General features: G+C 43.5%; 1 protein-coding gene across 1 annotated transcript in view; it reads right to left on the reverse strand.

Annotated features, from left to right (window-relative positions):
• Positions 1-14,282, reverse strand: part of wu:fc46h12 (uncharacterized protein LOC568958 homolog) — a 34,451-nt gene extending 20,169 nt beyond the window's left edge. Inside the window, exon 1 of the mRNA XM_062070577.1 lies at positions 14,130-14,282. Within this exon, the coding sequence (XP_061926561.1) occupies positions 14,130-14,227 (98 nt within the window). The 5' untranslated portion in view covers positions 14,228-14,282. The remainder of the gene's footprint in view (positions 1-14,129) is intronic.
• Between the last annotated feature and the right edge of the window lie 1,098 nt (positions 14,283-15,380).

Genomic DNA, 15,380 nt, shown 5'->3' on the forward strand with positions numbered 1-15,380 from the left:
ATTGAGTCCAAGTGGACCATGTTCCGCACCTCTATTGTCGAGGCGACTGATTGGAGCTGTGGCCGCAATGTAGTTGGTGCCTGTCGTGGCGGTAATTCTTGAACCCGTTGGTGGACACCAGCGGCGAGGGATGCAGTCAAGATGAAGAAAGAGTCCTATCGGGTTCCTTTGTCTTATAGGACTCCGGAAGCAGTGTACAGGTACCGACAGGCCAAGCGGTGTGCGGATTCAGCGGTCGCAGAGGCAAAAACTCTGACATGGGAGGAGTTCGAGAAAGCCATGGAAAACGACTTACGGACGACTTTGAAGCGATTTTGGACCACCATCCACCACCTCAGGAAGCGGAAGCAGAGCACTGTCAACACCGTGTATGGATTGGCAGACCGGGGTGGTAGTTCCTCTCTTTAAGAAGGGGAACCGGAGGGTGTGTTCCAACTATCGTGGGATCACACTCCTCAGCCTTCCCGGTAAGGCCTATTCAGGTGTACTGGAGAGGAGGCACCTCGGATTCAGGAGGAACAGTGTGGTTTTCGTCCTGGTCGTGGAACTGTGGACCAGCGCTATACTCTCAGCAGGGTCCTTGAGGGTGCATGGGAGTTTGCCCAACCAGTCTCCATGTGCTTTGTGGACTTGGAGAAGGCATTCGACCGTGTCCCTCGGGAAGTCCTGTGGGGAGTGCAAAGAGAGTATGGGGTATCGGACTGTCTGATTGTGGCAATCGGCTCCCTGTACGATCAGTGCTCAGAGCTTTGTCTGCATTGACGTCGGTAAGTCGGGCACGTTTCCAGTGAGGGTTGGACCCCGCCAAGGCTTCCCTTTGTCACCAATTCTGTTCATAACTTTTATGGATAGAATTTCTAGGCGCAGTCAAGGCGTTGAGGGGATCTGGTTTGGTGGCTGCAGGGTTAGGTCTCTGCTTTTTGCAGATGATGTGGTCCTGATGGCCTCATCTGGCCAGGATCTTCAGCTCTCACTGGATTGGTTCACAGCCGAGTGTGAAGCGACTGGGATGAGAATCAGCACTCCAAGTCAGAGTCCATGGTTCTCGCCCGGAAAAGGGTGGAGTGCGATCTCCAGGTTGGGGAGGAGACCCTGCCCCAAGTGGAGGAGTTCAAGTACCTCGGGGTCTTGTTCACGAGTGAGGGAAGCGTGGATTGTGAGATCGACAGGCGGATCGGTGCGGCGTCTTCAGTAATGCGGATGCTGTATTGATCCGTTGTGGTGAAGAAGGAGCTGAGCCGGAAGGCAAAGCTCTCAATTTACCAGTCGATCTACATTCCGATCCTCACCTATGGTCATGAGCTTTGGGTTGTGACCGAAACAAGATCACGGGTACAAGCGGCCGAAATGAGTTTCCTCTGCCGGGTGGCAGGGATCTCCCTTAGCGATAGGGTGAGAAGGTCTGCCATCCGGGGAGACTTCAAAGTAAAGTCGCTGCTCCTCCACATCAAGAGGAGCCAGATGAGGTGGTTCGGGCATCTGGTCAGGATGCCACCCGACCGCCTCTTTAGGGAGGTGTCTAGGGCATGTCCGACCGGTAGGCGGCCACGGGGAAGACCCAGGACACGTTGGGAAGACTATGTCTCCCGGCTGGCCTGGGAACGCCTCGGGATCCCCCGGGAAGAGACAGACAAAGTGGCTGGGGAGAGGGAAGTCTGGGCTTCCCTACTTAGGCTGCTGCCCCCGCGACCCGACCTCGGATAAGCGGAAGAAGCTGGATGAATGGACGGATATACATACATACATATATACAGTTGTGGTCAAAAGTTTACATACACTTGTAAAGAACATAATGTCATGGCTGTCTTGAGTTTCCAATAATTTCTACAACTCTTATTTTGTTGTGATAGAGTGATTGGAGATCATACTTGTTTGTCACAAAAAAACATTTTATGAAGTTTGGTTCTTTTAAGAATTTATTATGGGTCTACTGAAAATGTGACCTAATCTGCTGGGTCAAAAGTATACATACAGCAATGCTAATATTTGGTGACATGTCCCTTGGTAAATTTCACTGCAATAAGGCGCTTTTGGTAGCCATCCACAAGCTTCTGGCAAGTTTCTGGTTGAATTTTTGACCACTCGTTTACGTCAGGACTTTGGGAAGGCCATTCAAAACTTTAATTCTAGTCTGATGTAGCCATTCCTTTACTTCTTTTGACGTGTGTTTGGGGTCATTGTCCTGTTGGAACACCCAACTGCACCCAAGACCCAACCTCCGGGCTGATGATTTTACGTTGTCCTGAAGAATTTGGAGGTAATCCTCCTTTTTCATTGTCCCATTTACTCTCTGTAAAGTACCAGTTCCATTGGCAGCACAACAGGCTCAGAACATAATACTAACACCTCCATGCTTGATGGTAGGCGTGGTGTTCCTGGGATTAAAGGCCTCACCTTTTCTCCTCCAAACATATTGCTGGGTATTGTGGCCAAACAGATTAATTTTTGTTTCAGCTGACACCACATGGACAAAGATTAGACCTTCTGGAGGAAAGTTTTAAATTCATAATTCTGCCCTCAATACTTGATTCCAGCGTGTGCAGCTAGTTAAGAAACAGAAGATCTGGTTTTTGTTGGATTGAAATTCCTTCTTTTGAATTACAATGACTCCAGCACTTGCTCGGTAGAACATTCATACTTTGTTGTCTAGCCGTTGTTTTCCCAGGGTTGAATATGTAATCTTCTTCACCCCACTGCTGCTTTACTGTGAGACATTTGCCTTGCTGTTTCCCCCTGCTGGGGTGGCGCGAGTACTGCATACATGATCATCAAGCTTATTTGGGTGATGGTGGGCCAAATGAAAAGCTTTGGCGGGCCAGATGTGAATAGGCCTGCCATATATGTATGTATGTATGTACTGTATATTTGAACTACCGTATTTTCCAGACTATAAGGTGCACTTAAAATTATTTTTTTCTCTCAAAACTCGACAGTGCGCCTTATATCCCCGTGTGCCTAATGTACGGAATATTTCTGTTTTTGCTTACCGACCTGGAAGCTATTTTACTTCATACATGGTGAAATTATAAGTGCGACCAGTAGATGGCAGTCACACTGTAAGCACATACTTGCCAACCCTCCCGATTTTCCCGGGAGACTCCCGAATTTCAGTGCCCCTCCCGAAAATCTCTCGGGGCAACCATTTTCCCGAATTTCTCCCGATTTCCACCCGGACAACAATATTGGGGGCGTGCCTAAAAGGCACTGCCTTTGGTGTCCTCTACAACCTGTCGTCACGTCCGCTTTTCCTTTTTACAAACAGCGTGCCGGCCCAGTCACATAATATATGCGGCTTCTACACACACGTGACAATGCAAGGCATACTTGATCAATAGGCATACAGGTCACACTGAGGGTGACCGTATAAACAACTTTAACACTGTTACAAATATGCGTCACACTGTGAACCCACACCAAACAAGAATGACAAACACATTTCGGGAGAACATCCGCACCATAACACAACATAAACACAACAGAACAAATACCCAGAACCACTTGCAGCACTAACTCTTCCGGGACGCTACAATATACACCCCTCTCTACCACCAAACCCCGCCCCCCCCCAACCCTGCCCACCTCAACCCCCCCACCTCAACCCACCACATCTCCCGAATTCGGAGGTCTCAAGGTTGGCAAGTAAGAGTAAGCAACACCAACATTTTATATGTTCCATTGAAAATATAGAACATTACACACGGCACTCAAAAATCTATCAAAATGTTTTAGTACGACTTTGGTAAGCTGTGAAGCCCCACCGCTTGATGGATTGTACTGTGCTTCAACATACGAGTATTATTATGGTGTGTGTATTCGGAAAGACATATTATCTGGTGTTTGTGGGGACGGTGTGGCAAAGTTGGGAGAGGGACTGTGCCAGCAATCAGAGGGTTACTGGTTCAATCCCCACCTTCTACCGTGCTAGTCACGTCCGTTGTGTCCTTGAGCACGACGCTTCACCCTTGCTCCTGATGGGTCTGGTTAGCGCCGTGCATGGCAGTTCCCGCCATCAGTGTGTGAATGGGTGAATGTGGAAAATAGTGTCAAAGCGCTTTGAGTTCCTTAAAAAAAGGTAGAAAAGCGCTATACAAGTACGACCCATTTACCATTTTCGCAATATTACACAAAAGCAACTTTTCTTACCTTCATGTACCTGCTGATCTGTATTTAGGAACTGCATAAGTCCTGAAAAATTGTGCGCCTCCGCCATTGTAGTCGACACCGTAGTCCATAAGCTTCTTCTTTTTCTCTATCTTCTTGTTATGGGACATTCATCCTCCGCTGTTGCCATTTCTAATATAAAGTAGTGTAAAGTTCTTACTTATATCTGTCAGTAAACTCGCCATGAAAGTGCTAAAACATACCGGTGTAGTGAGTTTACATAATTCACCCAAGGAACTTTAGTTATTAGAGAGTCCCGGTCGGACGTTTTTTCACGGGACACATTTCCGGCGTTGTTGTTGCACTAGTGAGCCACGGTTGAGGAGATGCTGCTCTGTTATTGCTTTAAGTAAAGTCTGAATGTCATTAAAACAGTTAGCTCCATCTTTTGACACTTCTTCCACCCCCGTCCTTGCACGCTACACCGCCACAACAAAGATGACGGGGAGAAAATGCTGCCGAAGGTGAGCCACATAAATAAGACCGCCCACAAAACGGCGCATCCTGAAGCGACTGTCAGAAAGCGGCTTGAAGATGATCTGTAAAACATCATCTATGCAACAATTTGACCAAAGAACCACCATTACATGTTATGTCTACATAACATGTAATCAGGGCCGGCCCGAGGCATAGGCCGTATAGGCAAATGCTAAGGGCGCCGTCCATCAGGGGGCGCCACGCCAGTGCCACAAATGTTGGAGAAAAAAAAAAAAGAAAAAGAAAAAGTTGGTACTATTATTTCTGTAGAAATCAGTGACACACACACTGCTGTCCACTTCAGTAGAGTAGACTTTACTGAACCAACTGCGCATGCCCCGAACATACATACACAACTACGGATGCCCATAAGGGACATCCACTACATCTCCCCTTCTCCAATGTACAACAAGGAATGAACAATCATTGCAATGTATTTATAAATAAGCATCACCATTTATAATGAATCAGCCTAACACCCTATAAAGGCATTATGTATGAGAATTGCATAACAAATTCCTTACCATCCTCTTTTCTCCCTGAGAAAGAAAAAAACAACAACAACACAAAACAACAACAGTGTTGCCAACTTACAGTCAAACAGTAATTGCCTTTTTTTATTTTTTTTTATTACACAAGATGTGTTTCGTTATGTCCTGTCCTTTCATGAGACATAGTCTTTAAGCCACCCCGGTGGCTTTACCTGCCGTCTTGGAGCATCTCTTGCTTTCGGTGTCTGGGTTACCTGCTCTCTGATTGGTGTACCTGGTGTTGCTTCCCTCTCTGTTCTGTGTTCCTTTTGTGGGGTTGGTGGCTCTTGTGGGGCCAACTGTGGCTGGAGCTGTGGCTCAGGGAGAGCCTGAAGGTGAGCCCTGTTTCTCCTCACCTCCTCTGCTCCAGTGTCGACCACATAGGAGCGTGGCGTGTCAGCCTTCCTGATCACTGTAGCTGTTTGTTTTGAGGGAGATATCCATACTGACTGTCCAGACCTCAGCTCAGGCTTTTGTGTGGCCCGGTGTCTGCTGTCAAAGTTCTGAGCCTGTGTGCATTTCAGCTGATAGTCCTTTTTCTCGAAGGCCTTTGTTCTAGGCCGCTGTGGTTTGAGGTTGGATGGCGCTTGTGGCAGCGGCGAGCGGAGACGCCTTCCCATCAGGAGCTCGCTTGGTGACAGTCCATGGTGCAATGGTGTGACTCTATATGCTAACATTGCCCTGTATGGGTCCTCCTCATTCTTAAGTAACAACAATTTTACCGTCTTGACAGCCCTCTCCGCCTCTCCGTTACTCTGGCTGAAGTAAGGGCTACTAGTCACGTGCGAAAAGTCATAATCTCTGGCGAAGGCTGTGAACTCTGCTGATGAGAACTGTGGACCATTGTCACTCCGTAGCACCTCTGGGACTCCGTGCCTGCAGAACATGGCTTTAAGTGTATTGATAATCCCCTTAGATGTGGTAATTGGGGTTTTCTCAATGTCAATGTATCTCGAATAATAGTCCACTGCAAACAGGTATGAGCTGCCTTTCAGGTAAAACATATCCACCCCCACCTTTTGCCAGGGGCGCTGGGGCAGTGCTGATGGGATCATGGGCTCAGGATGCTGTGATTGGCTTTTAATACATGTTACACACTGTGCCACCATTTTAGTTATTTGACTCGTTATGCCCACCCACCACACTGACTGCTCTGCTCTTGCTTTGCATTTAGATATACCCATATGACCTTCATGCACGGGCCAGCATTTCTGCCTGCATAGTCTCAGGAATCACAATCCTCTGACCTTTCATTAAAAGTTCTCCTGCACAGTATAGTTCGCCCTGGTACGTCCAGTAGGGCTTTAGCTGCTCTGGCAGCTCTTCCTGTCTGGGCCACACCCTTTTGCCTAGCTCTCTAAGCCGTCTGCATATGGAGTCCTGCTCTTGTGCATCTCTAATCTGTTGTAGTTTTGCCTTAGATGCAGGTAGGCACTGTTGCCCTGATTCCACAAACACCTTCACCTCCCCTTCTAGCTCCCTTTCATCTTCTGTGAGTGTGCGCACGATGGGTGCGCGTGATAACGCATCTGCCGTTATCAATGCTTTCCCTGGGACATGTACTATTTGGTATGAGTACCTGAGGAGCCTGAGGCGAAAGCGCTGGATTCTCGGAGGTAGGTCATCCAGTGCCTTTGTTCCTAACAGAGCTAACAGTGGCTTGTGGTCTGTTTCTAGGGTGAACTGCAGGCCTATTAGGTATGAGCTGAGCCTTTCGCATGCCCATGTAACTGCAAGCGCCTCCTTTTCTACCTGTGCATATCTCTCTTCAGCATCAGAGAGACTGCGTGATATGTATGCTATTGGTCGCCACTCTTTGTTCTCTTGCATCTGAGTGAGAACTGCCCCGAGCCCAAAAGAAGAAGCGTCCGCGGACACTCTTGTTTTGGCACCTGGCCTGTACTGTGCCAGCACCCTGTCTGAGGCCAGCTCCCTTTTCACTTTTTCAAATGCGGCCTGTTGCACTTCTCCCCATACCCACTCACTCTCTTTTGCTAACAAGTCTCGTAACGGTTTGGTTATGTCTGTGAAAAAAGGCAAAAATTTACCCATGTATGTTGCTATGCCTAGAAACCTTCTCACATCTGCTACATTTTGTAGAGTAGACATGTCTGTGATTGCTCTGACTTTTTCAGGGTCCGGTGCTATGCCCTCGCCATTGATTTTGTGTCCCACAAACACTAACTCTGGCTGTGCGAATGCACATTTTTCATTTAGGGTGAGCCCAGCATCCTGAAGTCTGGAGAGCACCGCTGTCAGCCTCTCATCATGCTGTTCCCGGTCCACCCCACACACCAATATGTCGTCAGCATGACAAACAACCCCTGTCAGTCCTTCTAAGAGCTGCGACATGCGGCGTTGAAAGTGTTCTGGCCCTGAGCTAATTCCAAATGGTAGGACATTGAAACAAAAGCGGCCACAGGGGGTTACAAATGTTGTAAGTTCTCTGCTTTCTTCTGCCAAGGGAATCTGCCAAAAACCAGACCGGGCATCCAGCTTGGTGAATACCTTTGCTCTGTCTAACTGTGCCAGTGACTGCTCTACTGATGGCAATATGTGCCTCTCCCTACATACTGCCTCATTAAGTCTGGTCAGATCCACACAGATTCTGATTTTCCCATTAGGTTTAACTACGGGCACCATGCCTGCACACCATGCTGTTGGCCTTTCTACCCTCGAAATGACCCCCATCTTTTCCATCCTCTCTAACTCCTCCTTTACTTTCTCTGTCAGAGGAATCGGCACCCTGCGTGGTGTCGTGAGTGCACAGGGCCTCGCATACTCCTTCAATCGAATGCTGTAGTCCCCATGGAGCCTACCTAGACCAGCAAACACTGTGGGAAACCTGTTTTTAAATGTTTCCCCTGGATCCTCTACTTCATCTACTCGCTCCACCAGCCGCAGGGCCTCTACAGCTGGAAGGCCTAGTAGGGGTCTGACCAATAAGTCCACCACGAACACGGGCTGGGTGACTGTACCATTTTTACTCTTAAGCTGACATTTTACCTGCCTCGCAACTTGTAGTACAATGTTATTGGGGCCATATAGTCTCTTGGTTGTTTGCATCAAGGGGCCATCTCTGCTGTATTTATACAGATTGGTGGGGATCGCGGTGACCGCTGCACCTGTGTCAATTTTGAAGGAGATTACCTCTCCATTAAGTTCAATGTCTGTGTGCCAGCCTGAGTTGTGCCCTCTTAGCTCACCCATAAAGAGGGAATCCTGTTGCAGTTCGTCCTGTACTTCATGCACAGGCTGCATGGAACGACACACTGCGGCAAAATGTCCTCGTTTGCGGCACTTCCTGCATTCCGCATTGTTAGCTGGGCACTCCTTCCAGTTATGGGGGTCCCTTCCTCATTTCTGACATCTCTCTGAACTACTTACAGTCTCTGTTTGTCTTGATCTCGCCTGGCCGTGTTGTTTGTGTCCCTGCATTTCCTGTCTTCTAAATGGACGTGAGATAGCATCAACCTCTCTCCTCTCCTCTGCCTGTGGAGACTCACCCCGCATCACAGGCTGTTGCTGTTTAACCATCTCTGACTGTTTAACCTGGCTTATAGCTTTTTGTAAAGTTAAATCAGCATCAATTTGTAACTTTTCTGACAGAGCGATATTCCTTATCCCTACTACTATGCGGTCACGTATTAACTCCTCCCGAAGCACTCCAAAGTTACAGTGTTCAGCCAGTTTATGTATTGCTGTTATAAAGCTATCTGCCGACTCACCAGGCTCCTGTTTCCGTACATTAAACTGCGCGCGCTCGAATATGACATTGTGTCTCCCAACAAAATAATCACTGAAACTTTTTATCACTGCAGCATAGTTCTGTTTTTGATCCGATGTCAATGGAGAAGCATCCAAAATGTCCTCCGCATCCTCTCCCATGAAGTACATCAGCGTGTTGACCTGGAAAGCGTCCCCTTTCTTGTCCAGTCCTGACGTCACTCGATACCTCTCGAATCTTTTGCTCCATCTCGGCCATTTCTTCCCGTCTCCGCAGTCTAACTTTTCTGGCGGGCTAACTTGAAAGTTGTCTCCATGGGCGGGAAGCGCCGGTGCATTGCCTTCACTCATTGTGATAGCTAACTTGGGAACGAACTAATTAACTCGTACTAATAAACAAAAACACTACCTTTCGCCGTCGGCATAAGTCTTTATATGTCCTCTCTGACACATTTAATAACTTGGCGCGGTTGTTTGGACACTTCTGACACCATGTAGAAATCAGTGACACACACACTGCTGTCCACTTCAGTGGTGTAGACTTTACTGAACCAACTGCGCATGCCCCGAACATACATACACAACTACGGATGCCCATAAGGGACATCCACTACAATTTCTAAATTTAAAAAATAATCCCACGCTAATTGAAATGCAAAGTAAAGCCTATTTAATAGAAATATTATTTCTTACAACAGATTGGTTAGGGCCAGGCCTGCATGTAATGGTGGTTCTTTGGTCACAAGGAAGTGTTTTTAATTTAGAAAAAATAAATAATATGACTCCTATAATGCGCCTTATAATACAGTGCGCCTTATAAATGAAAAAAGATAGAAAATTGACCATTCATTGGCAGTGCGCTTCATAATCTGGTGCGCCCTATGGTCCGGAAAATAGGGTAGTATGTATCATTTTGACCATGTGTAAATTCGACAAAATCTCAAATAAATATAAACTTGTGCACTTTTTTTTTTCTAAATGACCATCTTAGAAAAAGCACAATTGAAAATAGAAATGATTCATGCCTTTATGGAGTGGATGTGAACCGCAAACGTGATGGACCGCACTAATCATACAAATGTGATAACCATGATGTGTAAAAACAAAACATTGCTCGTGAGTCCTGATTAAGAAATTAAGTAAATACCTCGTCCAACACGTATGTTACACGGGACGACACGCCACACAAAATGCTGGTATAAATACTTGCTGGCAATGTGGCAAAAATGTAAGGTGAAATAAATCTTCAGGGGTCGCCTCACTTGGCGCCATGCTGAACACGGTTTAATTGGTTCATGAATGGATTCACGCTGGAGCACATGAAAGTTGTTTCATGCATGGCGACGTTATCTGCAAAGATTCCGCTCTGCAACGCACTGTGGCGAATGTCATCAAACATCAAACGAGATACAAAAAGAAACGAAACTAATGGAATAGACACGTACAATGCATGCATGAAGTAAAAATATACAAACAAATATATTCATTATTTTGCCAGCTTTTTACGGATGTATTTTTGAGCTCTTTGCACACAGTTCGGCGTAGGTATTCAATTATTCAATACAACATTCTCCTTTACAAAAAAATAACAATGTCAAGTTTTGAGTGTAATAAATCAACAATATGTTTAGATTTGCACCACCCTGTGGGGAAAATAATGCTATTTTTGTGGCCATTAATGAAATAAGTATCAAACCCTTCCCGATGAGCAGGTTATATACGCTGTGGGGAAGGACCCGCTGTGCGTGAAGAAGTGCATGTAAAATACCAATTAATAAGTAGCTGGACGTTTCTTATCAAAATTTAACTGCAAACATATTCCTAGCCCCGTCCTGCTCCGTCACCAGTAATAATACCTCCCTGCTTGGCACTCAGCATCAAGGGTCGGAATTGGGGGTTAAATCACCAAAAATGATTCCCGGGCGCGGCCACCGCTGCTGCCCACTGCTCCCCTCACCTCCCAGGGGGTGATCAAGGGTGATGGGTCAAATGCAAAGAATAATTTCGCCACACCTAATGTGTGTAAAAATCATTGGTACTTTAACTTTAACTTTTAATACAAATTAAACAAATTAAAAAGATGGCTTGACAAAAACAGACTATCTTTGAATTTTAGTAAGACTAAAATAATGCTATTTGGTAACAGTAGAAGAGAAAGTCAAACACAAATACAGATAGACGGAGTAGACATTGAAAGGGTAAAGGTAAACATATTTTTGGGTGTAATAATAGATGATAAAATGAACTGGAAATCTCATGTAAAAAAAAAATACAACATAAAGTAGCACGAAACACGTCAATAATGAATAAAGCAAACGATGTTCTAGACCAAAAATCACTTCATATTTTCTACTGCTCGCTAGTGTGACCATATCTGAGTTATTGTGTAGAAATATGGGGGAACAACTACAAATGTGCGCTTCATTCACTAACGGTGTTACAAAAAAGATTAGTTAGAATATTACATAATGTTGGATGTAGAGAACATTCAAACCCTTTATTTATTGAATCGAAACTACTGAAATTCAATGATTGGGTGCATTTGCAAACAGCTAAAATGTTGTACAAGAATGTACAACAATTCTTCCCAACAAAAGAGGAGACATATAACCTTAGAGGAAACTCTAATTTAAAAACATTTGTATGCTCGTACAACACTTATAACCTTTAGCATATCAGTATGTGGAATTAAATTATGGAACGGATTAATCAAAGAAATCAAACAAAGCACCAATATGATTCAGTTCAAGAGACTGTTCAAACTACAAGTGTTTACAAAGTACACAGAACAAGAATTATGATGAACATCTTGAACCCTTTTTTTTTGTGCGTTAAAGATTATTTGTTTTAAATACTTGTTTACTGACTACATAAAGATAATATAAAGACACTTATATTATTTATTTATTTTTTATTTATTCAGTTTTCTGTTACAGAGAACACGGAAATGGCATAGAATTGCTATGGTATGAAAAGGAGTCGGATCAAATAAGTTTCTTCCTACTCCTTTTCAGACTGGAACCACGTGATGCATTACATTGCATCGTATGCATGTTCGAAATAAACCGGAACCGAACTGAACACTGTCATGTGCAGGGATGAAGCGGAAAATACTGTTTTTTTTGTGGGCATTAATGAAATATGTATCAAACAGTGCATGTAAAATACCAATTAATAAATAGCTGGGCGCTTCTTATCAAAATGTAATAATACAATGGCAAATTGTCCCTTGTAGTGCGCATTGTTGGTGCTGGACTGGTACTGTGACAAAATCCCGAACGGAGTTGCGGATTTTTATAAATCTACGATGTAAAGTCAAAATTGAATTTTAATAAATTATTCAAAAAATTATTGAACACATTTATTGTCCATATTGTAGTCCAAGCATGCATCAAATTAAATTCAAGTTTGATTTAAAAAGTACGAAAACTTTACATGAATAAAACAACAAGTTGTATGGGGGGTGCTTTGGAATAAAATATTACTGTCTACCATACATGACAACCAGAATCGGATTTATTTGTCATAATTTTACAATAATCGCTGATTCCACAAATTTAGAAATAGTTTTTGGTTTCATTTTTAGGTTATTTTTATCACTTTGTGTTTGCTTTTATAAACAGATGTGTGTACTCTATGCCAGGGATTCTCACACTGTGGCACGGGTGCCACTAGTGTGCCACTGGTGGCTCCATCTGGTGGCACGCCGTAGAATAAATTAAATAGTCAAACACAGTGTTACTGTTCAAACGGTGTGTAATAAAACAGTGGCCAAAAATAGTAAATATTATTGTTGAATAAAACCTGTGTCTTGTTTTTAATGAATACTTAGACCTACTGCGCTGCTGTATTTTAATGTTGGTCATTATGGTGGTACTATTGCTACAGTATGATTCACTATAACATCTTTATAAATTGTGCACATTTATACAAAACTCCCTTATTTTACCAATATAGTTATAGTTTTTTTTCTTTTATTTTTATTCCTTACCTTTACAAACAGCTATTTGTACATCCTTTTATTTATTTATATTTTTTTTTACAAAACCCAAAACCAGTGAAGTTGGCCCGTTGAGTAAATGGTAAATAAAAACAGAATACAATGATTTGCAAATCCTTTTCAACCTATATTCAATTGAATAGACTGCAAAGACAAGATACTTAACGTTCGAACTGGTAAACCTTGTTATGTTTTGCAAATATTAGCTCATTTGGAATTTGATGCCTGCAACATGTTTCAAAAAAGCTGGCACAAGTGGCAAAAAAGACTGAGAAAGTTGAGGAATGCTCATCAAACACTTATTTGGAACATCCCACAGGTGAACAGGCTCATTGGGAACAGGTGGGTGCCATGATTGGGTATAAAAGCAGCTTCCATGAAATACTCAGTCATTCACAAACAAGGATGGGGCGAGGGTAACCACTTTGTCAACAAATCCGTGAGCAAATTGTCCAACAGTTTAAGAACAACATTTCTCAACCAGCTTTTGCAAGGAATTTAGGGATTTTACCATCTACGGTCCGTAATATCATCAGAAGGTTCAGAGAATCTGGAGAAATCACTGCACGTAAGCGATGATATTACGGACCTTTGATCCCTCAGGGGGTACTGCATCAGTGTGTAAAGGCTATCACCACGTGGGCTCAGGAACACTTCAAAAAACCACTGTCAGTAGCTACAGTTGCTCGCTACATCTGTAAGTGCAAGTTAAAACTCTACTATGCAAAGCGAAAGCTATTTATCAACAACACCCAGAATCTGGAGAAATCACTGCAAGTAAGCTGAAAACCAACATTGAATGCCTGTGACCTTCGATCCCTCAGGCGTTACTGCATTGAACTCCTCAGTTCCCAAACGTTTACTGAGTGTTGTTAAAAGGAAAGGCCATGTAACACAGTGGTAAAAATGCCCCTGTGACAACTTTTTTGCAATGTGTTGCTGCCATTAAATTCTAAGTTAATGATTATTTGCAAAAAAAATAATTGCATTATGTTTTTATTTACGATTTACACAACAATTTGGGGTTTTGTATATATTACTTACCTTTTTTCTTTCCTGTGAACTCAAATATTTATTTAGCAATAAATCACCATAACACCTACCCCCCCCCCCCCACACACACACACACACACACACACATAATAATTGATTATATGCTGACATGTTATACTTTACTCAATAATTCCAATGTAAAAAAAAAAGGTGAAATAGAAAGAAATATAAATCCATATTACCACTTAATTTTGCACTGCGCTGTGCCGTCTGCCAGCGAGATAGCGAGGGCTGCTCCTAGAATAACAAGTGAGGCTGTAAACAGGATTTTCAGGTCCATGGTGGGAACAAGTTGATGTGAGCTAGGCTGTGTGGAATCCGTCTGTGCCGTCACACTGAGGGCCGGCTTAAAAAGGACAGTTGGCGGTCAAAGTGGAACATTGGAAGCGAGAGCCATCCTAAATGCATTAAGAAAGGCTGCAGCATGGGAAATAAGTTCAGACGGACACAGCTTTACGCCAACTTAGAAATAAAACAAACATTTGAGTCTATAAAAATATGTTTTATTTTTGAAGTTTGCTTCATGAATATTTAACAATTACACAATTTTTCTCCACATTCATCATGCCCCTGAGCTACTTTTATAAATGTACAAAACCCAAGACGTTGGTACGTTGTGTAAATGGTAAATAAAAACAGAATACAATGATTTGCAAATCCTTTTCAACTTATAGTCAATTGAATAGACTGCAAAGACAAGATACTTAATGTTCGAACTGAGAAACTTAATTTTATGTTGCAAATAATCATTAACTATAATTTAATGGCAGCAACACATTGCAAAAAAGTTGGCACAGGGGCATTTTTACCACTGTGTTACATGGCCTTTCCTTTTAACAACACTCAGTAAACGTTTGGGAACTGAGGAGACACATTTTTGAAGCTTTTCAGGTGGAATTCTTTCCCATTCTTGTTTGATGTACAGTTTAAAGGCCTACTGAAATGATTTTTTTTTTTTTATTTAAACGGGGATAGCAGATCCATTCTATGTGTCATACTTGATCATTTCGCGATATTGCCATATTTTTGCTGAAAGGATTTAGTAGAGAACATCGACGATAAAGTTCGCAACTTTTGGTCGCTGATAAAAAAAAGCCTTGCCTGTACCGGAAGTAGCGTGACGTCACAGGTTGAAAGGCTCCTCACATTTCCCCATTGTTTACACCAGCAGCGAGAGCGATTCGGACCGAGAAAGCGACGATTACCCCATTAATTTGAGCCAGGATGAAAGATTCGTGGATGAGGAACCTGAGAGTGTAGGACTAGAGTGCAGTGCAGGACGCATTTTTTTTCGCTCTGATCGTAACTTAGGTACAAGCTGGCTCATTGGATTCCACACTCTCTCCTTTTTCTATTGTGGATCACGGATTTGTATTTTAAACCACCACGGATACTATATCCTCTTGAAAATGAGAGTCGAGAACGCGAAATGG

The sequence above is a fragment of the Entelurus aequoreus genome, linkage group LG14 (genome assembly GCF_033978785.1).
Source record: "Entelurus aequoreus isolate RoL-2023_Sb linkage group LG14, RoL_Eaeq_v1.1, whole genome shotgun sequence".
Classification (NCBI taxonomy): domain Eukaryota; kingdom Metazoa; phylum Chordata; class Actinopteri; order Syngnathiformes; family Syngnathidae; genus Entelurus; species Entelurus aequoreus.